This window comes from Pseudopipra pipra, chromosome 3, assembly GCF_036250125.1.
Source record: "Pseudopipra pipra isolate bDixPip1 chromosome 3, bDixPip1.hap1, whole genome shotgun sequence".
In the NCBI taxonomy this organism is placed as follows: Eukaryota; Metazoa; Chordata; class Aves; order Passeriformes; family Pipridae; genus Pseudopipra; species Pseudopipra pipra.
The window spans coordinates 99,826,060-99,854,055 of NC_087551.1; the positions used below are offsets into that span (position 1 = coordinate 99,826,060).

The 27,996-nt window shown below is 43.0% G+C and overlaps 4 protein-coding genes across 6 annotated transcripts in view; 2 read left to right on the forward strand and 2 right to left on the reverse strand.

Annotated features, from left to right (window-relative positions):
* Positions 1 to 4,970: 4,970 nt before the first annotated feature.
* CMPK2 (cytidine/uridine monophosphate kinase 2) lies at positions 4,971 to 13,192 on the reverse strand. Its single transcript, XM_064650476.1, has 5 exons — positions 12,772 to 13,192; positions 12,338 to 12,452; positions 11,358 to 11,559; positions 9,893 to 10,126; positions 4,971 to 6,242 (listed from the first exon to the last, which is right to left on the reverse strand). Exons 1-5 carry the CDS (start codon positions 12,865 to 12,867, stop codon positions 6,122 to 6,124), a joined length of 768 nt encoding a protein of 255 aa, XP_064506546.1. The 5' UTR covers positions 12,868 to 13,192; the 3' UTR covers positions 4,971 to 6,121.
* Positions 13,193 to 18,525: 5,333 nt separating this feature from the next.
* On the forward strand, positions 18,526 to 25,806 carry RSAD2 (radical S-adenosyl methionine domain containing 2). Its single transcript, XM_064650477.1, has 6 exons — positions 18,526 to 19,190; positions 19,382 to 19,543; positions 19,976 to 20,205; positions 21,073 to 21,222; positions 21,979 to 22,011; positions 22,554 to 25,806. Exons 1-6 carry the CDS (start codon positions 18,857 to 18,859, stop codon positions 22,716 to 22,718), a joined length of 1,074 nt encoding a protein of 357 aa, XP_064506547.1. The 5' UTR covers positions 18,526 to 18,856; the 3' UTR covers positions 22,719 to 25,806.
* On the reverse strand, positions 25,773 to 27,984 carry LOC135410698 (basic proline-rich protein-like). Its single transcript, XM_064647406.1, has 2 exons — positions 26,453 to 27,984; positions 25,773 to 26,120 (listed from the first exon to the last, which is right to left on the reverse strand). The coding sequence occupies exons 1-2, from the start codon at positions 27,982 to 27,984 to the stop codon at positions 26,060 to 26,062; spliced, it is 1,593 nt and encodes a 530-aa protein (XP_064503476.1). The 3' UTR covers positions 25,773 to 26,059.
* Positions 27,199 to 27,996, forward strand: part of RNF144A (ring finger protein 144A) — a 66,917-nt gene continuing 66,119 nt past the window's right edge. For 2 of the 3 annotated variants that reach the window (XM_064650478.1, XM_064650480.1), the window contains exon 1: positions 27,199 to 27,330. The gene's annotated coding sequence lies outside the window, so the exon portion shown is untranslated. The remainder of the gene's footprint in view (positions 27,331 to 27,996) is intronic. The other variant, XM_064650481.1, reaches the window with a different exon arrangement.

The window sequence follows — 27,996 nt, forward strand, 5'->3', positions numbered from 1 at the left end:
ACAGATTTGGATTTATAGGAAAACCTTTGTAAAAACCCAAGCAATTTCTTCCTAAGATCAAACACTTCGAGAAAGTGAATCTATTTCTGGTGATTGCTGGCAAAGCTACATATAGGTGTTTCCTTTGAATTGTAGCTGCAAATAACTAAGTCCTAATCTCCTATGAAGAGCCGACAATCAGATAATTTCTGAGCTGTCTGCTCAGTGAAACTCCCACACAGAAAAAGAAGAGGCTTTTCACTGTACCTTGAGAGCAGCTTTTGAGACCAATCTCCGAGAGAGGCAGCTGTAATTGTAAAGTAGATGAACTCTAGAGCTGAACTCTTTGCTGTGTTACAATAGTCATATGGGAATGCTTCCGGCAGCTGAGGAGCTGTGCTGCCACAGGGAAGCAGAGTCAGACCCAGTTAAAGGCTTCTGATCTTAAATATCACAGTTAAACCTAACACGAGCTCAGAAGCAGGGAACTGTTAAATATAAGTTAACTGTAAGTGCTTTCCCTTCATTAAAATATCCTATATTCCATTTACCAAACAAATCTCATGTGGAAATTGAAAAAGCAGAGCAAAACCCATATTGTTTGAGCAATACACATATATAGTACACAAAAATGATACATAAACTACATTACAAAGGAACATCTATATAGCTTGTTTGAGAAAAGACACACTTAGGTAATCAGCTCCAGCAAAATATTATTGCAGCATGAATGAAATTTCCAAGTTAAAAAACTTTGACAGTGATATTTTTGCCAAATTGATGCAGGAGCATTGCATCCTATTTTTGAGGAAAACAAAAAACAGTCTTAAGATGCTTGAGGATTTCTTTTTTGGAGGGACAAAATGAGTATCAGAGGGGTCTGAAGCTTAGACTGCCACTACTTTAGAATGCAGGAGGGAAAGGTAAGATTCTGGGAACTGCAGTCAGGAATACATGCAGCTACATACAGACCAGGCTTCAGAAACAGCAGCAGCACAATATTGTCTGTATGTCAATACAACGAAAGCTGCTTCCATGAGTAGATGACACTCATTAGCATAGCATTGCTCTTACCACTCCAATGCGCTGCAAGTCTGATACCAGACTCAAAGAAGAATTAGTTGGAAATGGTCATAGAATAACAAAATCATTGAATTATGTAGGTTGGAAAAGACCTCTAAGATCCTTGAGTCCAACTGTTAACCCAGCACTGCCATCATCATCATGGCTAGGCTTCACAAACGAAGATTTAGGAAGGGCTCTATCCACATTTGTTACAAGCACACTGGTGGCTAATAAGGCCAATACAAGACAGACATGTCCGATTGCAAAAGGCACAGGAGAAAGACTCCTTAGGTGGTAAATTCTGCAAGGCACGATTCTTTCTGCATTGTCTTTTCTCCTCGAGAGTGATCCTGCGTGTGTTCTCAAAGGAAACAGCAGCGTTATAGATGGTGTGTCTCCAGGCCTCCCAATTGGAGGCCAGAGTAGACCAGTTATGATGATCAATATGGCCAAGGCTGAGATGTTGCTTCAGGGAGTCCTTGAATCTTTTCTTTGGGACTCCTCTCTTGTGGCAGCGCTGTCTTCAGGGCTGAACAAAAGGTCATGACTGGCCAGCTGGTAACACAGAATGCATTTTTACACTAATGGCAAGGTATTCTAGCTTTTGTTTCACATTGCACTGACTGCATATTTACATAAACCCTACATCTGTTTAGTTAAGTTAAGCCAGAGAGTGATGATCTTTGTCTTTACAAAAGAGCTGTTTTAATTTTGTTGAATATAGCTTTCCATTTAAAAGATCAAAGTCAGTGCAGCCCCCTGCAGCAACAATTCAAAAGTTTCTTCAACTATTCAAATTAAGAAAACAGGAGAACTGGGACTGTAAAAGCAGAAAAAGGAAAATAAAAACTCCTTGGGGTCTTTATTTATCCTGAACTTGAAGAAAGATATTTTCCCTTCCATTAAAGTCCCATTGAGTGTCCTGGCTCTCCTGCATCTGAAAATGTCATGAATTGCATGATAGCAAAAGCAACATGAACATTTTTAGACAAATTTCTAGAAGCTGGTAAAGCTATGGGGAAAAGACTCAGAGCAGTGTGAAGAAAACCTAGTGAAGAATTGGCCTCTCTAGACGTCATCTTCTAGTTCCAGGCACTCAGCACAGTGAACTACTCGATAAAGTATCAGTTTATATATAAAACTGCTTGTTATCTCTACAGAAAATAATGGTTAAAATCATGACTTCAAAACTGTATCTGTAATGGGGACAGATACCTCATGTCTTCTGAAAGACATCTCCTAGCATCTGATTTGGGGGACTTTGTCTTGCAAACTTTTATCTTTAGGAGGGGAATAGCTGAAAACCAGCCTTACATTTCACTGCTGAAGTTTATTATTTGCTTGTAAGTAGGTTCCTCACCTTCCAGATTGACAGCAGCACTCACTACTCCCAACACTGGGTGAGGCCCATTGCTGTACCGCGTGCTACAGGAGTGCGGTACCAAGCATGCACCAAAATCCACTCTTTTCTACTGTTGTCCTGTGGTTATCCCTGGAAAGCAACTTGGGAACATGGGCCAAAAGGAGCTGTAACAAGTTCCAGCTTAGCCCTCAATCAGGACAATGAGGAAACAACCCAAGGTCTGTTTTGGCTCCAAGGAAACCTTTCCCAGAGATCCGTGTTGCCTCTACATTATGTCCACATAATACATCCACATTAGTTTTTCAGCTTCGATAAGGAGCGCACTTTTGAAGCTTTCGTCCTGACCTCCTGTCCTTACCACACTTTGCTTCATGCCATGCTTCCTGACATCTGTCAACTGGACTCCATCCAAACAAAAAGATCTGGTGTAGGAGCACACTTACTGCACTACAGCTGCTAGAACAAGACCAGTCAATGTGACCAGATTAGAGCTGGTCTCAAATAAATCTCTGAAACGCTGTCATGGAGGGCACACACTGGGTCCTCGGTGCCAGCTTCTCTGTGCTACAGATTGTCCCTACTTGTTCCAGGCCACCTGCTAACGTAGACACAGCCCGAAGAGGCTGTACTGCTGCTTTCTAACACTCTCACTGCTTAAATGGGTGAATAGTGCCATTTTAGGCACCATATGGTATCCCTGCAGGCTTCCAGCTGCCACTCTGCAGATCAACAGCTCAACCAAATGTCTTGTGTCATATCTGGCAGCCCCACGCAGACATCTCAGATACCTTAGGGAGACTAACTGCTGGGGATATCTATGTTTAGGTAACTGAATACCATTTTATTTTAGCATCTATTACGCTCTAGACCAAAAAAAGATGCTTGAAATACTATGGTGAGTTCTATGAAATAAAATAAACAAAAAAACCAGCAAAAATGAAATAAAAATAACATTTCTTTTAAAATTCTCTCATCTAAAACTCTTAGATATATTTTTTTTTCTTAACTAAAAAGTACACAAATCCGGGACAACAAGAGTATTGATTTGTCCTTCAAGAAATCCTTCAATTACAAATAACATTTATTCTTTAGTAAGGGCTGAATTCACTGACTTTAACAAAACTATTGAGAAGCTTGAAAATAAGCTTCTGTGCTGGTCTGATGTTTTACCTACCACGAAACAGCCTAAGTTTCTGAATCTGCATGGAAATACTTGGAGCTTACAGGTCTTTTTAAGCATTTAAACAAAAATTCTGACCTCTTGTGGCCGTCAAACTGCCCAGCAAAAGTTTCTGTCGGTTTTTAATCCGGATGATGCTCTTGCTGGGTGTGCCATGGCTGGCATTTGTGTATTCCTGCTGCTCCTCTCCCAGGCCTGCCTGCATTCCAGCACTCATTGACAAACCTTGCATTTGAACGTTTTTGTGGATCCAGAGGAGGCCACAAACTTGATAAGAGGGTTGGAGCACCTCTTTTACGAAGACAGGCTGAGACAGCTGAGGCTGTTCATCCTGGAGAAGAGATTACTCTGGGTAGACCTTAGAGCAGCATTCCAGTACCTAAAAGGGTCTTATAAAGAAGATGGAGTGTGACTTCTTACACACACTGATAGCAACAGAAGAAGGGAAAATAGTTTTAAACTAAAAGAGGGAGACTTAGATTAGATATCAGGAAGAAATTCTTTACTGTGAAGGTATTGAGGCACTGGAACAGTTTGCCCAGAGAAGTCGTGGATGCCTCATCCCTGGAAGTGTTCAAGACCAGACTGAATAGGGCCCTGAAAAACCTGATCTAGTGGGTGTATCTCTGCCCATGGCAGGGGGTTTGGAACTAGGTGATCCTTAGGGTCCCTTCCAACACTTGCAGCCTTTCTATAATTCTATGATTTGTTCTAAATGTAAATGAAGTGCAATCTTTTTAGATACCGTGGACAAAATTGTGGCAGAAATGCCACAGAAATGGGAAGTATGGGAGTGATTATGCACATTAACACATCCTGCATGTGGCATACAATTTCTTGCAGACCTTCAATTCTAACAAAGACATGAGAGAGGGAATGTTAGTTTGGTCTACCTTGCTTTGCTAGTCTCCTAGTCTGCATCAGTAGCTTTGGGTTAAAGAAAAATATGGACTACGAATATATTCTGCATTTGTGTAATCCATAGTGTCTGATGTCACTTTTTGTATATATATTATCAGCACTCTTTTAAATATGAACCTACACTTCTAAGAACTCAGCATCAAAAGCCAGACAGACTGACTTCACATGCAAGTTTGCATAAGGAGAAAAGGCGTTCACTGGCATTTCTTATGCCAAGTGATCTTTTGCCTGGACAAGCTAAGGCTACACAAGATTTAGGGCAGGCATGTATTTGCACGCTAATCATCCATGCACAGTGATGACTTCTACATGAGAATTTCCTCTATCCAGAGCTGAATACATGAATGCTTTATAATTTCTCAAAAGAATGGAGCACCTCCAAGTATGTATTTTCAGTCTGCATATATGGTAAATCCTAAGGCTACTGTTATATGAATAATACACCAAACACAACAGCATCTATTACTAGTATGTATAAATGTATTATATTAATAACGTATATTCAAAAACATTAAGTAGTGCATGAAAAAATGTATTTTTAGAAGTTTTTCTTTCTATTACCTTGTATATGCAGATCAGATATAGGAACTGAGTACTGAGTACATTTTTATTTAGCAGATAGATTCATTGATAACTGCACTTGCTTAACACAGGAAAGTAAGTAAAAATAGTTTTAAATCAAATTTACAATTTAGTTATGCTTTTTTCTGGAACTGCATTAATTTCTGACCCCACAAAGGCTTATCCATATTCTTAGTTTTACACTTAGGAGTAATAATAGTGTAACTAATTTACATAAAAACCAAGTCTTTGCAGAGCTGAAGTCTGATGGTAGCCTGCTTTCACATTCAACAAGTGCAAACACCCATACAAGAAAGAAAAACTAAAGTGAAAAGGTTCAATCATCCCCATTGCTCAGATTCTCTGCAGTTTTCCATTTTGCATTCTCTCAAAAGAACACAGGTTCACATAACAAATATTAGTAGAATACAGAAAAAGTTTTGTAAAAAATATTTTAGCATTTGTAAAATGTTTTCAATTTCAGGTTCTTCTCAGGTCTCTGTTTCTAATTTGCCAATCTTCCCTGGTTTCCCCCTGAAATTAATTGATATTTCAGTTGCATATGTAGACAGGCTTGGATGTTATTACTAAGAGCCCTGGATGTTCACTGGTGCTCGCTTATGACACGTTTTTTCCAGGATGCCCATTACAGCAGCAGCTGCTCATCCTCTATTCCAGCAAACAACACTGGGCCACTGCATTGTCTGAACGGGTTCTCCTGGTGATGAAGATGCAACACGATACCGTCTTAAAATGTCATGGTGTCAGAGATCACTCTGAGGTACTTCACACATGACTGTAGTATGTTTGTGTCTTTACTAAGAATGCTGAATGACATGTGAGTAGTGTTTTGCCTTATACAGAAAGGTATAGTAGCAACCACAAAACAGACAACCTGCATAGATTACTGTTGACAGAATAAAACAGTATTCAGAATAAAGTAATATTCAGTATTTCTGTGAGAAAAAAACACATCATTGTGCATTTTCGGGTACCAAAACCAGTGGGGCAATAAAAAGTCTCTTTTAAGTGCTGTTACACAGAAGTTGTTTTCACAAAGCAAAGTGTTTGTTAATTAGTTGCAGCACTGTCTTGAGAACCTCTTCCTTGGAGGGGCTGGCATCAACCACTTGGCATGCAGGGTTCACCATCCTTCTGTATGACTCTTCAACTCTATTTTAAAACAAAACAAGGGAAATTAAACTTCAAAATGCAGGGATATGAAATGGCATTATTCATTGGTCTCAGAAGAAAGTGTTCACACTGCAGAGACAAAGGATACAAAATCTAACATGAAGCTAAGAACGAAATCTACTGCAAAAAGAAATAAACCGTTAGTAACTACTATTATAATGTAAATCTCAAAGCACATAGTTTCCCAGGCATTGATTCCCAGAGCTCTAGCCATATTCACATATGGCATGGCATAAAGTATTTCTTTCTTTACAGCTTGGCACTGGATACAGTCTGGTACAGCAGTGCAGTGGACAGTCTGCTTCTAACACCTGAATTAACTTCTTCAGATTCTGCTAAGGTGTCTCTGAACTGTGTGACATTGCACTGTGTAGCTGTGCTCACTGACTGATCTCACCTTTGGCTAACTGGATTAGAGAGTTGACACATCATTCAAACCCTTCCTCTGATCAGCTATCCAGATGAATAACAGGATGAAATACAGGATGAAAACATCCTCACTTAGACTGTGAGCATAATGCAGAGCTCTCCCCCATTTAGCCTATGAGGGTGTGAATGAGGATGTCAATATCATTTCCTATGTTCCCAAAATTGCCATTAAGGCCAGAAGTCACAGGACAAATCAAGCAAGATTCTGGATATTCTCATGCCCAGGGTGACATAATTAACAAGTAGAAATAACCAAAGGCTTTCTGACAGGACTAAGATGTAGAAGTACAACTTAAAGGATTCTTAAATGTTGTTCCCTAGCTCACTCATCCCTCTGCAGTTCCTACTAAATAAGCAGGGAGTTTCTGTCAAAATTAAGCAAACATAGAATCATAGAATGTTAAGGGGTTGAAATGGACCTTAAAATCATCTAGTCCCATTCCCCCCCACCAGAGGCAGGGACACCTCCCACCAAACCAGGTTGCTCCTACCTGGCTTTGAACACTGCCAGGGTTGGGGCAACCACAGCCTCCCTGGGCAACCTGTTCCAGTGTCTAACCACTCTCACAGTAAAACCTAAATTTCCCTTCTTTCAGTTTGTACCCATCATTCCTTGTCCTATCACTACAGTTCCTGATGAAGAATCCCTCTCTAGCTTCCCTGTAGGCCCCCTTCAGATACTGGAAGGTTGCTATCAAGTCTCCATACAACCTTCTCTTTTCCAGCCTGAATAGTCCCAACTTTCTCATAGGGAAGGTGCTCCAGTCCTCTCATCTACTTCATGGCTCTCCTCTGGACTTGCTTCACTGGTTCCATGTCGTTCTTATGATGGGGACACCAGAACTGGACGCACCACTCCACGTGGGGTCTCACAAGAGCAGAGTAGAGGGGTCGAATCACCTCCTTTGACCTGCTGGCCACACTCCTTTTGAAGCAACCCAGGATTTCATTGGCTTCCTGGGCTGCAAATGCACACTGCCAACTCATGTTGAGTTTTTCATCAGCCATCACCCCCAAGACTTTCTCTGCACTGGCCCACCTCTCAAGCCTGTCAAGGCCCCTCTGGATGGCATCCCTTCCCTCCAGTGTGTCGACTGCACCATACATCTTGGTGTCGTCAGTGAACTTGCTGAGGGTACCCTTGATCCCACTGTCAATGTTGCTGACAAAGCCATCGAACAGTATCAGCCCCAGTACTGACCCCTGAGGGACCCCACTCACCGCTGGTCTCCATATGGACAATGAGCCATTGACCACAACTCTCTGTGCAGCCATCCAGCCATTTCTTTATCCACCAAGTAGTCCTTCCACCAAATCCATGTCTCTCTAATTTGGAGACAAGGATGTCGTGCAGGACAGTGTCAAACACTTTGCAGAAGGCCAGGTAGATGATGTCAGTTGCTCTGCCCTATCCATAAATGTTGTAGCCCTGTCATAGAAGGTCACCAAATTTGTCAGGCATGATTTCCCCTTTGTAAAGCCTTGTTGGCTGTTATCAATTACTATTTTTAAGGTGTATCATTGCCAGAAATGTTAAAACTCTAGAGGTAGATTTCAGTCTTGAGATTTGTAGATATGGAAACCAATATTCAGGTGTCTATACTGAGGCATCTGTGAGAACATTGGCTATTTAAGTTTCCATTTTAGACAAAGATGATCTACTCAACACAGAGTAGAGAGAGCCTAGACAGCAATTCAGCACACCCTCAAGAAGGATACCCAGGGTATCCTATGCAGTTACTTAAAAAAAATGTATCTAATACTGCTTGAAATGCTCTGGACTATCCCATTTAGCTTCCAGTTGCTAGTCCAGAAATTGTCCACAGGTTCTGCATCACATCTGCCAGCCTCATATCAAATGGCTTTAGATACTTAAGCTTAGATCACTGAGCTCCAAATGGGTGGTGAGATGAATCTCTTTGAAGGCTCCATTGAATGTACTGACTATACTGGGACCCAAGATACTTAGCACAGCTACGTATCTATAAGACACAGCTAAGACATCTACAGAGGAGATCTAAATTTTATGTTCTTAATCTGGAGCTCAGTTCCAGACTTTCATGTTGTTATAGGCTATAAATCCCAGGAGGGAATTTTTCCTTCCCCTGCTCCACTGTAAGAAAAACTGAGTTCGAATGGGAAGGGGGTCAATTAGCTTTACAAAAGGTCTGGCTGGCAAAGCCGAATTCCTAGGTAACAGCCCATCGAAGGCTGGAGTGGGGGGAGAGGAGGAGTTTGGGAGTTTTTGGGTAGCTGGCCCAGCTCACAGGGGGTAGAAGTCAGTTTTTGCTGGGTTCTCTCTCTGGGACAGAGACGGGGTAGCTGTCTTTGTCTCCAGCTCGGATCTGCTGCGTTTTCATCGGAGAGTTTCCTTTCCCCCTTCTTCCATTGGGGGAAGGGTCCCCATTTTCTTTTCGGCTTCTCCCACGACCCAGACCACCCCCAGACCCCCCCCGCGCTGTGACCGCCAGAGCCCGACAGCGCCCCCTGCAGGCCAACACCGAGCACTGCAGGCCCTGCACATCCAGTGATCCAACAGCGCCCCCTGCCAACTGTGATTAGAACTGCGCTAAAGACAGAGAAGTATTCTGACTTTCTCTTTTGTTTGAAGGGGACTTTTTGGGTACAGGACTATTATCTAGTTTTTTTGTGTGTTCTGTTACTGTTCTTGCAAACACACATATATCTTTTAATAAAGGGTTGTTATTTCTTCTGTTTTCTCCACACTTCCTCGATTAAAGCCCCTTAATTTTGAATTTACAATTGCTGAGAGAGAGGAGTTTGGTTTGTCTCATAATTCATCCTCTTTAGCAAACATTCCAGTCTCTTCAAACTGAGACACATGTGGAAGGTGTGTGTTTCAACTTCTTGCCTTGCAGTTCTGAAATTTTTAGGTCTCTCCCCTTCATGACCAAGCTAAGAAAGGTGCTAAAATAAAAGCAGTAAGTAGAAAATAGAAGTATTTTAATTCAAAGCTCCTTTGCAGGATAATTAAATTCTACACCTGCAGCTTTTGAACACTTTCAATCAGAACTGACAGAATTTACCCTCCCTGTCAACCATTAATCCTTACCAAAAAACATCAAACCAAGAGCTTAGACATAGGAAATCCTTGTCCCAGTAATGTGAGTGGTACATTTGCCACTGATCCCACAGAAGCCAAGATTGCATCCAGCCTCTTATTCCTCATTAAAGGGTACCTTTGGCGAAACAAGCTGTTAGCTTCCAACTCAGCTTCCTCCTTTGTTTTCTCCAGCCCCCGACGCTGAAGTCTCTGGACTCGTTCCTCAGGGTCAACAGTCAAGAGAAGAACAAGGTCAGGTTTAAGCAGATCCTCAGGCCACTGGTACACTTCATCGTGAGCTGGTGGAAGATCCTTCACTTTCCCATTTGTTTCAGTGGCAATTGTGTAGGCAGCTGTGCTGTGCCAGTATCTATCAGATGGAGAGAGAAATTTTAAAGAGGACACTAATTCTTCCATAATATAGGAGAGAGTTGTCACTATAATGAGAAGTCAATAATGATGAGATAGATGACATGGTGGGTTTGAGGGGAAATGCAAAGAACAGTTCTGTGACATCCATTATTTCTTAACAGTGATAATACTCAGTGCACTACTCAGAGTTCATGTGAATTATTAATTAAAACATATAGCAGTAGCTACACATTAGGTAAAGAGACTTCCAGAGTGAGGTCAAAGAAGAGTTACATTTTATCTCAAAATCCAGTCCTCTGAGTCCTTTTTTTGTGGTTCCCAACCTACTTCATGCAACAGATTTGCTAGAGAACACGCAGTCTTTACAAACATGTGAATTAAGACAGGCATTATTAATGGTTGCGCATTTCACTTGCATTTAATGTTCCCCACTACAAGGCACTGTGTTTGATGGATTTCAGTGGATTTGAGATTGGTTAAAAATAGTACATACAAACAACTTCTGTATATATCTGTGTGTGTGTGTGTGTGTATGTGTATGTGTGTATGTGTATGTGTGTGTGTGTGTGCGTGTGTATGTGTGTGTGTGTGTGTGTGTGTGTGTGTGTATGTGTTGTGGCAGGAGGTTACAGTACACCTACTGAAATAAGCCAGAGGGTTCAAAGTGCACCTAGACCTTCTTTATTAAGAGTAATACTGTAAGCTGCCTACAAAGGTTAATGAATACTAGAAATAACAAAAACAAAACCAAATCCAAAAAAGTAGGAAGCATGTTTCTGGCTTTATAAATGCAAAGAGTGAGTCTACCTAAAACTCAGTCATTCCAATCCACCCATATCTCATCTTAGAGAGAGGCATGACCAGCAGCCCACATGCTCCTCAGGTTTGTCATGAAACTCTGGTCTAGCTCAGGATGCACAGCTTGAGCCTCCACTCAAGATGTAATAATTTTCATGTGTCCAAAAGCTAGTTATGAGTATTACCCTGATGGAAGGTCCCTAACTTACTATTATCATCTTTGGAAGATTTAATATTTATCTGACTCTCTGCAGAGTAGTGCTTCAAAAAAAAACCTCAAAACAAATCACAAACAAAACCAAATCAAAACAACTCCTCCTCCTCCAAAGAAAGTTCCAAAGAAAACCAGAGAATTGTTGACCACTTCTGCTTGTAACACTGAACAACCATATGATAGCACTGACATGAGAGGGCTTCTCTAGTATACAAACCTGTCTATGATCACAGGTGCCTGAGTGGATGCTTTCGCTATTTCTGAAGCGAGAATGTAGTTGCCCGCAGCATAAAATGCTCTTTTAATGGGTGTTGGTTCATCATCAAATACAGTCCTCCACTGGCTGATGCAAGGTGGTGGGGACCTTAGCAGAATGCCATTCAGGTTGTCCTTAACAGCCTCGGTCACAGTGGTTTTGCCTGCATTTCATTTACAGAAGGAAATATTTGTGTTATTATGTGTCAGATACAGCTCAGTTTTAAAAACTGAAAAACTCTCCTGCCTGTTCATTTGGAGAAAATGTTCTGACACCTGAATATGTAACTTGAATATCTTGTGATAAGGCTGTCAGGGGAAAATTATTCTGAGTCTGGTTGCAGGAATTATTACTTTCCTTCCTGCTCTCTGGGCCTTCCAGCCCTTCGCCTTGCCAACTTTCAGTCTTTACTCCCTTTAATACATTAAATGTATGGCAATTTTTCTGTATATTTATTTATAATACTTTTTGAGGTCACAGTTCATGTGGATATTGCCCTGCTGTCCTTTCTTTTTAAGGGGATTTTCAGTTCTCTTTAACTGAAAAGTCAGAAAACAGAGGCAACTAATATTTCTCTGATACAAACTGCTGCCAGTCTCTCAGACTACCATTATTTTAGTTCATTTATTTGAAAACTCTCCAGTAAAAGTATGTTTCATCATCTGCACAAGAAATTAAATTTTCAGTACTCCACTCTTTGTATTCTTTCATTTACTTAGATAACGAATTAACCCACAGAGTGAAAATTAGTGTAGACTCATCTTTTACAAGTCAGGGAAAACAGACTGGCATTTATAATTACTAATTTCTTCAATTCTGTTGCAGGTTTCCAGGATTATTTTTTTTTTAATTTTTAAGACTTACACCTGAATGAAAGCCAGAGCACTTGCTCTTTTCAACAATTTTTCGTCTATAGTTCCTCACCCACACATTGCTCTTACCAGTGGCATCCAGCCCCTCAAAAACTATGACGGGAAAATCGCCCTTTTTTTGGTGCTCCGGACATTCCTCCAGCAGGTCGAGTACTGCTTCAGCCTCTGGGATCCTCTCTGCATACTGCAAGGAGAGATCACAGAACGTGTTGGGTCGGAAGGGACCTTGATCAGTCATCTAGTCCAACCCCCAGGCAGCACACTGGGACATCTTAAACCAGATCAGGTCGCTCAGAGCCCTGTTCAACCAAGCCAGGAATGTTTCCAGGGATGGGGCATCCACCACCTCTCTGGGAAACCTGAGCCAGTGTTTCGCCACCCTCATCGAAAAAACTTCTTCCTTACACCTGGTCAGGATTTGCCGTCCCTCCGTTTGAAACAATTACCCCTTGTCCCCTTCGCACCCGCCCGCCCCACGAAGCCGAAGATCTCGCCGTGCTGACCTGGCGCAGGCGGTGGCGGAGGGCGGTGGCCGAGGGTGGCAGGGCTTGGCGGAGGGGCCCGGGGCCCGGCGACCCCGGGGCGCAGCGCCGCAGCATCGCCAGGCCTGGAGCCGGGAGCAGGAGCCAGGAGCCGGGAGCCGGGGCCGGTGGCAGCTCGGAGGGGGGCGGAGGGCGGCGGAGGAGGAGCCAGCGGGAAACGAAACTAGAGCGGCGGGCCGGGAAAGCGCTGGTCTGCGGGGACCGGTCCAGAGCCAAGGGCAGCTTCTTGGGGAGCCTGTTCTGCCTCTCCCGCCCCGCATCAGTGGTACTGGGATGAACGGGCTCGGTCCCACGGGGAATGGCTCTGTGAGCGAGTGGGCAGCAACAAACGTGGGAAGTAAGGTCCTAGCCTAGGGGTTCGCTAACACCAAAGGGTCACATTCCCACGGGCTCCCGTGGCTGAATCCTGGTGGTCTCCTAAAAAATAAAATAGAATAAATTTTATTTTTTTTTTAAGGAGAAGTGCCAATATGCTCCGCTGTTTGGGACTGGCCCAAAAGAGTCAAACAAGTCCTAAACTGCTTTGTTGAGTGGCAGTGCCCAACCAGCACTGAGCTGTTGGGCATACTGGCAGCTTAATCCCATTATTTGTTTACTCAGTGCCTTGATAATAAGATCAACAATAGACACAAATAATTTTGGGAGTAAAACGAAATTTTACAAGCCTGCAGTGTTTTTGTAACTTTATGATGCCAAATTTCAGCTTTCATCATCTCAGCAGCAGGAACCAGAAGCACTGAAAATAGCTATAGCACTTAGTCTTATGACAGCTGCTATGAGTAATGTTGCCCAAAATGTAGATTTTGAGTTTTCAAAATATGTAACTTAAAATGTAGGACAACCTGCAACTCTGTAGAATCCTTTTCCTCACTTTCAATAGTTGAAAACCTGCCACCTAGAGAGATCTAAAGTTAAACTTCTGATGCATTTTCTGAAAGAATATACTCTACAAGCTAGTGTAATCTACAAGAAATTCTTCAGAAACTTGATGTCTTCCTCTGGTCAGCTCAAATATACTGCACAAATAGATCTTGCTTAGTGTATCTGCAGGGACAGTGAAGCAGCTGGTAGGCAGTATCAGTTCGACAGAGATCAGCTGCACTAGTTGGAAACCGCCCATGCTGAGGAAGCCAATGGAAGGCTGGGCCGGAGTTGAAACTGGGAATGCAGCCTTAGAGTCTCTTCAATAGTCTCAGCATCAGATACCAAAACTGCCTTTTTTTTTAAGGCACTTTACCATACCTGAGAACTCCTGCATAATTCCGCATGACTCAAACACATGACTATGGCTGGCTATGGATACCAGAAGACACAGGGTAAAACACAGTTCATTATACAGGAAGCCAATAGATGGTAATTTTAAGACCATGATAATATGCACTGAGTCAAAGTAGTGACCATTCTCACACAATATTTTGTCTTGCAGAATGACATGCTCTGCATAAGCCTGGCTTATCCATGGTCCCTTCTCCTAGTCCTGCTCCTCCAGCATCCACAGTCACTGAATTAGGAGTGGTAGACAGCACATCCTCCTCTTTTTCTTTTAGCACCTACTATGGATCTTTGTTCATACATCCATCTAAATCCCTTTCTGACTCTGTGATACAGTCTACCTCCACAAACCCCTCTGTTCTCAAATTCCAGCAGTGAAACTGTTGCATAAAAACTTTTCTTTTGTAAGTTTTAAACTCATATCCTACTTGTTTCAACGAGTGCCCCTTCCAATATTATTACTGATTTTGGTGAATCAAACCAAATTGTTCAACATTCAGCTTATTTATCACCTACATGATTTTTTCAAGGTCAGTCAGATTTCCCCTTCAGCTTTTTCATGTCAGAAATGACAGTCTCCATTTCTTGTAAGGCTGGTGCTTCATCTCCTTGATCACTTGGAACCAGGGATAACTTATTTAGCTCCGTAAGGATCTGCTAAGATGTGGAGACCCAAACTGGACCATTAGTCAGAGTATGGCTACCCATACCAATGTTCCACAGACCTGCAGAATAATGCTGTCTGCCTTATTCCAAATACCTTTCTGGGTGATACTAAGATTTGTTTTTTCTTTTTTTTGCTACTGTATCCCATGGAGCCATTGCTTATAGAAGAGTAGCAACAGTGATTGAGATCTCCTTCCTGAGTGCAAGTTTCACTGCTGAGCTCACCATCAGGTACACAACGTTTCGATTATTCTTTCCTATCTCCACTATCTCACCTTTATCTACAACAAAACTAATCTGTGACTTTTCTGTTCATTGGTTTGTTTGACACCCAATTGACTTGCAGCCAAGTTTCATTTCAGAAGCACTTGTAAAGCTGGCAATTTTCCTCACTGACCTCTGTCTCCTTGCTCTTCTGTTTGTTTGGCTTTTTTTCCTGATGCTTCTGTTGCCTTTCCCCTCTATGTTGAATGGAACGTGCTTACTTTCATTTTCCCTTTTCCCCTCCCACTGCCTTGATACAGCCTTGTTACAAGCATTCCTGAGCTAAGTTGGTTACTTCACTGTTGGTTGGTTGCTTCCTTCATTTATACCATGCTTATGAGATCATTCATAATAGGCCTGTCCTTCTTGCTATTTACCCTCTTGTATGATTCAAGTACAAAGGTAGGAAAAGACAGTTGCCTCAAGATAGGTCTTTGTATTTAAAATCAGTGCAGAGAGTATAACTCTGTTTTGAAATTAACTTATTTTAAGCAGCTTTCAGCCTTTTTGCAAGGACCTTTATAATTTTGCCCTCAGTATAATATGATGCAATGTCGAAGAGAAAATATGCTAATTATGTGAAAAAGACCGTTCAGAAGCCTTTTCACATCTTTGAGTGCCCATTGTGCTTGCATGAAGCTATAGGGAAGAGATACAGACACAACAAAAAACCATATGAATATTCAAAAACTTTTCGATCCACCCAAAATGGAAAAAGAAAAAAAAACACCTGGAAATTGCTCAGCCTATAACTTAAAAATATATCTAAGTGCACAGTCCTGTAAACAGCTGTCTGAGACTGTGGGAAATAGGCAGGATGAAGGCCTGAAAAGAACCAGACCTTTGCAGCAAGTTTTGGGCAAAGCAGAGTACTGTGAAACTCATCACAGGGATGAGTTGCCACTTCGAAAGCCTGCCATATCCCCAGGTGACAGGAGGTAGCCAATCAGATGCTGCAGTTACAGTTTCTGCCTTATAAGGAACGTTTCCATGTTAGTGTTGGCTATAAAATCTGCATCTTTTTAATAAAATGTCTCAGTTCTTCACCCCCCGGAGTCCATGCCTCTCAAAATGCTACATGAGACAGAGAAATTTAAGTGGAAGGCCCATAAAATGCATAGGTACAGAGAATACACACAAATAAAACTACTGTTTTAATGCAGAATAAACTTTAAAGGACATCAGTAAAGGGCCTTCCAGTAGACAAAGGTCTAAGGTATAAGACCATAAGAAGGCAGAAGTCAGTATAGTCTCAGACCAGAAGAGCCCCCTCTTCTGCCCATGACAATGTCCAGTGCCAGATGTTTGGAGAAGGATATGGAAAGGACAAAGAAGGATCTTCTCCCAACATACTTTTACCAAGATAGGACCTGATGATCCTTGAGGTCATTTCCAACCTGGTATTCTATCATTCTACAATTCTGTGGTCTTGTCCCATATCCTAGGAACCATCTTTTGAATACTTCCTGAGTGGGAAACCACATATGCACTATTAAGGGCCCATGGTGGACCTCTTTCAAACGTGTCTAATCTGTGTCTATATTTATATTGTGTGTTTCATATGTCTTTCATAACTTAATTGCATGAGAGTTTTAACTTTCTGTATGGTAATTTCTCCTTGGATTTCTGCATCCCAGGGAGGGTTGAGTCACTAAGTACAAGGTCCTTGACAGAATCCCATTTATAGTGTTGCAGATGCAATAAGATGGAGGTCATTTCCAGCTGGGACTAAAGCAAGAAGTAATACATTTATCAAATGCTGAAAATTACATCTGTCATTGCCTGGTTGTTCTTGGACCTTTTGTGGTCCGCACAGGTGAAGTGATAATGATCCTCCTTTAACCTTATTTATGTTTTTGGCTCCTGTCAGTACTTTGTTTTCCCTAGCAAGATACTGTTTGACTGGAACTGCCAAAAAGCCACACAGGAGAAATCAATATCTTTATTTTTTAAAAATAAAAATACATTATTTAGATAAACAATTGTTTCAAAGTTTTGCTTTCCTAACAACTAGGGAGCACAAGAACATTATCCCAGTTTATCCAGCAGAAGGGTTGTATAGACTGTACAGACTTATTCAAATTGATTGAAACACTGAAACAACCAAGGAGCAACTTCAACATCAGATTTCAGTCTAAATTGCATTGTCCTGTTCTTCTTTTGCAATTCCATTTTCAAGTTTGTGATCAGTAAACCCTTTATTTATTAGAAAATCCCACTTTCATTCTTAAGGTTGTGTCTTACATAAACCTCAAGGAACTGGAAGGGCACACAGTTAACTTCTCCTGCTGGAATGGTCTCTGCTGACAATCTCAGAGACAATTTTGGAAATCCTCAGGAACAGAGATGTTTCCCATCCTGCTTCAACAATATCACCGTGAGGTGGCATTACTGGAATTAGTCATAGCACGAAGTCTCCCATTCCGCCCTGCTGGTATGAATCCGTTCCAGCAAGAAACAGCTGATAGAGACAATAAAAACTGTTTAAAGGGGAAAACCTGAAACGCTGTTATTTACTGATCCAGACATTACTGAGCCAGTAGATCACTCAGGAAAAGTGAAAGAAAGGTGATGGGAATTTGAGGATAACCAATGATAGGCCTAATTAACATAAAGGAAACACTTATTCACAAGAAGGTTTTGTTTCCCATTAAAACTTGCAAACAGCTAGTTCTCCCATTCCTTTTTCAAGTGGAAAAAAAAAAAAAGAAAGGTAGCAACATGAGGGCAAGACTGCCCAGCTACATCAGCAATTCTGTCTGGTAAATGGAAGTGAGGGAAGCTCCAAAGTGAGAGAAGCCTGCCATGGACAACATGCAATTGGTAGGTGATCAGGTTTGAGTATGGCTCCTCACCTTGGCAGCAGTGGCAACACTAAACTGCCCACACAAGAATGAGGTCAGGCTGACTGAAGGCAGAGTGAGGCTGAAAAGTTGTGATGTACTTGTTGATGTGTTTGGACACATCGAAGGACTGAGAAATAGCAACTGGTGCTATGATGCTCCTTCTCTAGCAATAGCTATGTGCCATGAGGAATTGAGGAATATGGAAACTGGAAGCTTGGTCCTGGTCTCTCCTGGTGTTACCATGAGTGGGCTCCTATCTGCCCTGTCAGTGTCTCACCTCAGGCTGCCAGCTGTTCCTGCTGTCAGGGCTATCCATGTACTCAGCTTGGTGCAGTAGCTTTGCTTGAGGTCCAGTATTGAAGACCAAGAATTAAAGACCCTAGCTTGGGCTGCTTTGCAATGCAAAACTGTTTCAACTTACAAGTGCTCCTGACTTACTAAGAAGGCTGCAATGCAGTTATACAAGCTGAGGTTTCCCCCTGCTTCACAATTCACACGAGTTTTAACCAGAAGAGCCAGAGCCACTGAGACCTCACACACCAAAAGTGGTCTTCAGGTGCTAAACCTGCTCAAACCCAGAGGTGCTGAAACCTGCTACCAGCACTTGGCAGTCAGCGGGTTCCACCCGTGGCCGTGTCCGAGAAGCGCATCTGAGGCGTGGGGACACGGGGGACGCACGCGGGGGGGGGAGTGGGAGAAGGAAAACATCGCACCTGCGGCTCGGTGCCAAGTTTCGCTTTTGCGAGAACGGAAAACGAAACGGAGCGGTTCCCCGTGCTCCGGCACAGCGGGGCGGGACGGGACGGGACGGGGAGGCTCTCACCGCGCTCTTAAATGCGGAGCGCCGGGCACCTCGCTGCAGACTGCGAGCCGAGCCGGGTCGGATTGAACCGAACCGAGCCCAACCGAACCAACTCCGGTCGAAGCGTGCCCAGGCGACTCCAAGTGAACCGCAGCGCATCCCGCCGGGTCCAAGCCGAGCCAAGCTGAGCCGAGCCATGCACCTGGACATGCTGGGCCGGCTGCTGTCCATAGGACGGGCGGTGCTGGCGGCGCTGCAGGTGCGGCTGGGCGCGTTGTGCTGGAGCCTGACTCCCCTCTCCCTGTCCCTGTCTCTGTCCCTGCCCTTGCCCGGCTGGCGACGGGACTCACCCCCTCGGCGGGAGCGAGAGCAGGAGTGGGATGACGCGTGCCCGACACCCACCAGTGTCAACTACCACTTCACTCGGCAGTGCAACTACAAGTGCGGCTTCTGCTTCCACACTGCCAAGACCTCCTTCGTGCTGCCGCTGGAGGAGGCCAAGCGGGGGCTGGCGATGCTCAAGGAGGCGGGTGAGTCCCGGGGACGGGGCGCCGGCGGTAACCGGGGAGGGGAGACCCCGCAAGAGCAAGTGCCGTCGAAAAAGTTATCCCGGGAATGTTCCTGTACCTTTTCATGAGGCTGCCGTGGGGCACTGATAGCATGGGGAAGGAGCAGGCGACGGGCAAGAGATGTTCATCATCTTTCTTTGGTCCTTCTCTAGGAATGGAGAAAATAAATTTCTCGGGAGGAGAACCGTTTCTTCAGGACAGAGGCGAATTTGTAGGCAAACTGGTCCAATTTTGCAAGCAGGAGTTGGAGCTCCCAAGTGTCAGCATTGTTAGCAACGGCAGCCTGATCAGAGAGCGGTGGTTCAAGAAGTACGGTAAGGAGGAACTGCTGGGCACAGCAACACCGGCCGGGCTGGGGGGCCTTTGCGGAGCAGCCTCACCCACAGATGGATTTGGGGGCAAGTGGGAGATGTTTTTTTAGTGGTTTTACAAACCAAATGTAAATACCAGTGAGATTGTGTTGATTATATTTTGTGAACATAGGCATTATACCAAAGGCCTCTTTGGTATGATGATGTAATAAAACAACAGCTCAGCCTGTCTCCATAATGCTGGGGACAGACACGCTCAAGTTATGTGTTTTGACACTGCTGTTGCTGTGGCTTTTGCGGTTGATGGGATGACTCCACGGAACTATATTTACATGGCACTTCATGACAGATGATAAGGAAGTGAAAGTGGGCATATTTCTGACAGCTTTTAGCTGAGGGACTGGATATTAATCAATTTTTAAAACTTGTTCTCAGGTGAATATTTAGACATTCTGGCAATTTCATGTGATAGTTTTGATGAGGATGTCAACATTTTAATTGGCCGTGGTCAAGGAAAGAAGAACCACGTGGAAAATCTGCATAAACTGAGACAGTGGTGCCGAGAGTATGCTGTTGCTTTCAAAATAAATTCAGTGATCAACAGATTTAATGTTGAGGAAGATATGAATGAGCAGATCAAGGCACTCAACCCTGTGCGCTGGAAGGTAAGAAAGTAGTGTATACCATAGGTTTCTTGTTCAAAGAAAAGTAATAATGAGGTTTTGGAGCTGTCTGAATGTCTAATGACCTCAGTTGGATCTCCAGCTCGGGCTGGTGTTAGGGGCCTTCTTGTCAATGTTGCATGGTGTTGAGATGGGTTCTGTCTCATTCTGCACTTAAATGGAGCCCAGTATGTCAAGAATCTTTTTTTGTTGTGATAAATACAGAAAATTAATATTTCAGTGTATGTAGATATGGGTATTTTATTATATTAAAATTAATATAGAACGTCTTTAAGATTTGGAAATGTGTCACGGTGTAGAGAAAATGAAAAATCAGTATACAATGATACATTAGAGTCAATATATTGCTAGCAAGATATGTGTACATTAATGTTCTGTTATAGAGTATTAACAATTAATGTACATATATTATATTTTTTATTAGAATGCATTAAATACATTATGTTATCAGTTTGCAAATGGGTAGAGGTAACGTGGCATAAATATGAGAGAACTTGTGGAATAACTTCTCATTATTTGCTTAATGGAAATTGTTATACACACAGAATTTCTCAGAAAAAACCCCAAACCAAACACTTTAAGTGAAATCTTGGTCCTACTAAAGGATAGTAATGAAAATGATAATTTAGAAAATTTAGAACTCTGTAATGGTTAAGTTGCTAAAAATAAATCTGCACCATGCTCTTTGTATAGTATTCAGTTATCACAATTTGTGTCAGTGTAGACCCACTGACAGAAAAATTAAGATATTGCTACTGAGACAACTAAAGGTTTTTGTCATGGGGACAGTCTCTTAACCTCAAGGCAAGTGAAAATGTAAAATCTTAACTAGGTGCCTTCTGTTTTCAGGTATTCCAGTGCCTGCTCATTGAAGGGGAGAACAGTGGTGAGGATGCCTTGAGAGAAGCAGAAAAATTTGTTATTAGTGATGAAGACTTTGAACGATTCCTGGATCGCCACAAAGATGTCTCCTGTTTGGTACCTGAATCTAATCAGAAGGTAAAAATTAAACTGTCCTTCTGTAACTTTATTTTCAAATAATGTTGGAAAATTGGAAAGGAACTAGAAACTTTCATGGCAATTAGTACTTTCCCTACAAGTAGTGGTTTAGAAGAGGCACAGTACAACTTTATCAGCAACCAGTTTTGTTATGGTAGAAGCCAAGTTTTTTAATTTTCTTTAAGGCTTTTTATTGACCATGAAGTCATTAGCAGAAAACTAAAAACCCATTGATCCCAATCCTGTGGAAACCAGCAGGAGTACATTTCCCCACCATGGCACAATATCCTGAAAAAGTTCAAAGTTAATAAAAACACACTTTATACTCTAAGCATAGTTTCCTAATAGAGATTCTCCAGCTTAAATGATCACAACATTTGTTTTGAAAATGGCATAATCATTCCAGCATGCAAAACTGTAAGTTCTACTGCTGTAAAAATTAATAGAAAACTTGGATATTATTTAAACCACCTTTATCCAGTTGGGCACCCACATTTCAATTAGACACTGGAGAGGTCATATTTCAAGAATTTTAGTAGTTTATTCTTGTAGTTTATTCATACATAAAGTTATTCTAGTAATTCTATCATTTATTTCTATAAATTTGATCCAAGCTCACTGAAATAGTGGTGATACAGTAACTGTTTCAAAGATTTGTATCTGACTGAATAGTTGTTTGCTTTGTCTTTCATTTTTCACTAGAATGGAATTTTAATTTGTATATTAATTTCATTTTTTTCTTTTGATCTATTACAGATGAGGGATTCATACCTCATTCTGGATGAATATGTAAGTCTTTGTTTCATACTTAGTATTTGTATGCTAATATATGGATGTATCAACAGTGATAACCAATTCGATTTACTATGCATTCTATAAAACAATTTTACCATATAGTACAAGGAATGGATGTGATTTATTCCCATCAGACATCGTAAGAACTTTAATATAGTATAAACTGAGGAGAACTTGCAATCAGGTTGCAGGCATAATGATTACATCACAAATTTAAAGTGTAGATATCTATTTCTGGAGGACATCTTCACTTTTTTTCTTTAATTTAAAAATACAGAACTTGCCCTGAAAGTTAAGCTTCAAAGTGCCTACTTAGTTTATGTGTGATTGAAGAGCCAGTCTTCAGGAATTACGGTATAGATTTGTTCCTGCTAAGGTGTCTAACCATGAGCTTCTGAGCTTTCTAAGGACTAGAGTGAAACTCTTCATGCACTTATATAGGCTTTTGTGGGATTGCAGTGCAGCTTGTTTAATTCTGTGGGAAAGTAAAGTTTTTGGAAATCGACTTTTTAATGTCTTATCTATTGATGTTCCAGATGCGTTTTCTAAACTGTAGAAATGGACGGAAAGAGCCTTCCAAGTCTATCCTAGATGTTGGTGTGGAAGCAGCTATAAAATTCAGTGGATTTGATGAGAAGATGTTCCTAACAAGAGGAGGAAAGTATGTGTGGAGTAAAGCTGACATGAAACTAGACTGGTAACTCAATATACTGAGTTAGGGAAGTGCATCATGTAAAGAAAATATGTATATGATGAGTGTATACCTGTATTTAATGCTTTTAATTACACTTGGTATATTATACAGACTGATGTTCAGTATAACTCTATATGTGAATGTGTTTTTTAAATGCAGATTATGTACTTTTATTTTACTGAGCATAACTTAATACTTTCAGAGCTTTCATATGAGCAGATGTCTGAAATAAACTTTCTAATCCATTTTATGAAGGACTTAAGGGCAAACTGTTAACATAACGTCATGCAGTAAATGTTTTTAAAATACTACATGAGTGTGCATGCCAGATAAATCAAACTCCACCCCAATCTCTACTTCATTATAAACAGCTGTAAGAATGGAGAAGTGAAAACTCTTATCGGGGAATGCATTCTGCCTGTTTCTCAGGGAAAGGTGGATTGTAGTTCCTCTGTAGATCACAAGAGGGCCAGCTGGCAGGCCACTGGAAGCACCATCTGCCTTTTTCGGGGGTAATAGAGGGTCAGAATATAGAAATCATTATCTGTAATAATGTATTTAAAAGAAAATCAAGATTAAAAACTTGGCCATTTTCATTTTTTAAGACTTAACTGTAAAAGTATCTGGTTTTATTCTCCCTCTCCTCCATATGCAGACAACATTTGCAAAAATGTTGGGGGATGTAAATTTCTGCAAAAACATATTTTTAGTCATGAAAGAATATTGTATTTGTCCATCCTAAAACCTAGAAGTAATGATAAACAACTTCTTATTTCGCATTGGCAATGGCCTTAGTTCTAACTAATATTTACAGTGAGAATGTTTTCATTTTATTAATTCCTCCATTTTCCTTTTATCTGCAAATATTGATTTATTATTTTCAGCTTTTTTTCTCTCTGCATGCATACAGTTCTGATGAAGATTCCTTCTCAATTAATACTATGTAGCACAACCTAACATGAATCTTCTGTTGTATAGTGGCTTTTTATTTTGCTAAGCCATGGAATTACAAACAGAAAAGTTCATGTATCATGTAACCTTGCTTTAGAGGTTGCTTGGTTTAGTAATTAATTATCTTGCTGGTTGCAAACCTGCAGATATTAAATGAAATTAATTGGATTTTTTGATAGCTGCCTTTGATTAAGAGCTTGCAGCATCAATATAAAATAAAGAAAAAAATGAAAAAAAACCAAAAATAATCAAGTATACTACCCTCATTCTTGGGTTTCTGGCAATTGTTATGGCTTTGTAATTGCAGCTTTTCAAATTTAACCAGTCCCATCCTCCTCCTGTTTGAAGGGAATAGGGATAAGCATTGCAGAGAGCAGAAGTGAGCTGGCACTACTCATTCATCCTGTCCGTTGAATGTCTGGACTGTCTCACACTTCTAAATATTTGCAGCAGTTGGGAGTCAGCATGCATTAAATGTATCACATACAGAAAACGACACCTTTTTTTTTGAAGAGGTTTTTGAGAAAAATATTTCACATTCACCTACTGCATCTTCAAAGTTGAAGGGCAAAGCGCTTACGTAGGAGCTGCTACTTCTGTGCACCTCCAAATACACTGTAAAAATGTTTCCATTTATAATTCCTTCAGTTTCTATTTTTACTATCCTGACTGTAAGTATACTCAGTGGTGCTCTTTTGTCTCCATGTATTTTGCATTTTGCAATCACAACACTTCCTAGAAACATTTTAGTCTTTTTTTTCCCCCCTTGTACTAATACTAAGTGGCATCTAAAATGTGATCCACACACATTAACCCCACAGTCTTTTGGCAGCTGTTTCACTGACCTCAGTTGGAGTTCTGCCTGAGTAGTAACTACGGACAGTGCAAATTTATGTAACTGGGGTTTGACTTCCTCTGCGTTCCCACTGCTCAAATGTTAAATTCAGCCTCTTCCTCAGCACCTACGCTGCATGATAGAAAAGGAGCATTTTCCTTTGCTGCTGGCTCAGTCCCAGCATGGGGAAAGATTTAGTGCATCAGTGTACCAGTAAATCTACCAGCTTGCAGCTTCTGCAGGAAATGCCAGCTGTAGCACAGCATGCAGATGCGTGGTACACAAACTCCCCTTCAGACCCCAAAATTCTGCCATTCTTTGCTTTGCATCTTACCCTGTAAATGGTTATTCCTTTGCTTCCTCTGTGCCTACAGAGGAAGATGCAGGAGAAACAAAATGGAGCTGAAAATGTCAAAATCCAGTAAATCATCTAAAGACATTGAAGACAGCTTTTATCAGAAGGTTCTAAGTTCTTATCTTCTTAAAAAGGTTAAGGATTTTACATCACCTCTTGCTACCACATATAATTAAGAAAAAGGTTTCTGCTCTGTGTGATACTCTTTTTCAAAGGAAATACCAGTTGTGTACATTGGAAATGAAGAATCCGACATTACACAGTTCAACCAAAAGTCATTTAAGTTGATGAATAACTCTTGGTATTTTTATATGCAAAATTCATTGTTGTGTAAAATGTTGGTTTTTTCCTACAGCTTGATTAATCTAGTTTTTTTTGGGGAGATTTAGTTTATAAACACAGTTCATATTGGACCAAAAATAGACTTTAGGCTTTCATTATGTAGTTAGGCCTAAATTTCAGCACAGGACTAGAAAAACAAAACTGAATTCAGTAGGGCTACTCCCAGGCTTAGCAATTACAGGTACATCTTAACCCTGAAGAGTCAGGATTTAAATCTTTCAAGTCTTGTAAACAGATATGTTCAATTGTATTTTCATGTGTAATCTCATAGTATTGCAGCTAAGGACTTGCTTAAGATGCTGAATTGGGAAGGAACTGACACTGTAGTCTAGTAGTGTACTAGCATTACAGAGCTGTTCCTATTTGTAAAATATTTGTAGAGAATGAGTGTTTGGGGAACTAACATCTGATAAAGTTATGACTATACCTTGGGTAATGAGTAAAATTGTCACTTAAAATGCACTTTAGGATGCCCTCTTTTTCAGTGAGAAGGATGCTGTTATCTTTGAATGTTACAAAAGATGAATTTTGTAATAATGCTGTCAAATGTTTAGCACTAAGTATTTCACATGAGTATGTTGCACATTTCAATAAAAGTTTCTATTTTCTTAAGTTTGGTTGGGGTTTTTTTTGTTTGTTTGCTTTTTTTTTTTTTTGTAATGTAACCCATACTCGCAGAATGTATGTCTGCATTCACAAGAGATCTGTAATTCAGGATGCAGTCCGTATTTAGCAGGGGGCCGCTTGCACAGTGCCAAGGACAGCATCTAGGCTGAAATGGAGGACAATAGTGGTGATTTTCCTTGTGATGAAAGGCGTTTGTTACAAGCCTGAGTGGACTGAGCTGTGCTGGGAAGAAGACAGTTCAAATACCTTGTGCTGTTTGGATGACAGCCGCTACGAAAGACACAGCCAGCCATAAATATCTGAGGACAAAAAAAGATTATCTTCTGTCATGGTAAATAAAAGAGAAAAGCCAGTCTATTTAGAAGACCGAAAATAAGCAGCTTCTCAAGCTCATCTCCCCTCTTGAGGCTCCGTGCAAACCCTGGTACCAGACAACGCGAACTCGAGCTTTTCACACGATTTTGGCTGAGTTTGAGGGGAGGCTTAGTCTTTTATCCCTCCGTTTGCCTTTTTTTTTTTGTTTGTTTCCTGCATAATGAGGTGGGGTGAGGGTGCCCAGGAGCAGCACCGCAGCGAGATGCTGTGTGTGTCACCCCCCGGGGCTGCTGTGCTCTGTATGTGTGTGTCTTACCTGGGGCTGCTGTGTTTTGTGTGTGTGTCACCCCCGAGCCCGCTGTGCTGGGTGTGTGTGACCGGGTTGTTGCCGGGCTCTGTCACCCCCGCCGCGACCGGGCGAGGGCTGAGCTGCGCCGCGGTGAATCCACCAGGCATCTCCCGTTCGCCTCCCAGCTCCGTGCGGCTCCCACCGTGCCTGTCGGAGGAGCGCCGGCCCTTGATCCGTTCATGCACCAACAACAGGGAAGGATAGACAGCGCTAGCAGCACACCCCTGCCCGTCATGGTTCCCATGCTTTTCCCTCCTTCCTTCCCCGGCAGGCAGGACAAACCCCCCGCCCCCTCTGCACCACCAGCCGCCGTTGCTCTCTCCGGCTGCCGAAGGACCTGCTGGGCCGGGGCTGTCACGCTCGGGCAACCCAAGGTAATATTCCTTACAACAGACTAAAAACCCCCCAGTAAAACCGCCGGCGGGGCTCGGCACGGCGGGGCTCGGCACGGCGGGGCTCGGCACGGCGGGGCTCGGCACGGCGGGGCTCGGCACGGCGCCCTCAGCCCGCCTGGCGCTGCCAAGCAGGAAATCCCGGGATCCCCGCGCTCGCCGCCGCCAGGGGGCGCCGCTGTGCCTGGCGTAGCGCGGCCGCTTCAAAGCGGGCGGTGGCGGGGGGCGGTGGCTTAATGGCGCCCGCCCCCGCCCGCCCTCCTCCTCCGCCCCCGCCGCAGAAAAGCCCGGGAGCGGCGCCCGCCGCGCACACTCCGGCTCCGCGGGGGGTGGAGACCATGGGTGGGGTGGCGGCGCCCTGCCGCGGCTCCGCGGGATAGCGCGGGACAGCGCGGGACAGCGCCGCGCACCGCCCGCGGGCCGACCCGCGCCGGCAGCGGCTGGAGCGGCACGGTAAGGGCGGGCGGGGGAGCCGGCGCGGCGGGAGTGGGGAGCCTGGCTGGGGTGGGGGAGCCTCCCAGGGCAGCAGGGGCACCTCCCGGGGCGGTGGGGGTGCTGTCGTTCCCCCCGGCGGGGCGGCCGGAGGCGGTGCCGGACGGCGCGGGGCACCCCCGGCCCCTTACGTAAAGGGCTGTGCTGGGCGCTCCCCGCGGCGGGGGTGCCGTAGGCAGGGGCGGCGTTATCCCGCTCCCGGAGCCCCTGGGCGGTGTGCGGGGAGCGGCGCCTGGCCGCGGGCAGGGTATGGCGGGGCGCGGGCTGCTGGCGGAGCGCTGCGGAGGGTTCGCAGTGACAGCGGCTCCGCGGAGCCCCGTGTGCTCTGCCCGGTGGGTTCCGTAAAGGAGGTGAAGCGTCTCGGAAGAGCCCCGCGCCCTGGACCGCGGTGGCCGCTCTTGAGGGGAGCAGGAAATTAAGTGTAGGGGTTATAGGGGTGTGTGAAGTGCCGTGCCCTGCCGATGTTCTCGGATACAAGCGAGGTCTGCGGCGTGGGGAGAAATCGGTTCGTTTGGGTTTTAGAGGTGGAAAAAGTAGGAGTAAGTCTCGCTTTTTCCTTCTCTCGCTGAGCTGAGATGTTACCGTTGACTTTTTTGAGGTGTTGGAAGTAACCATAGGTACGATAAT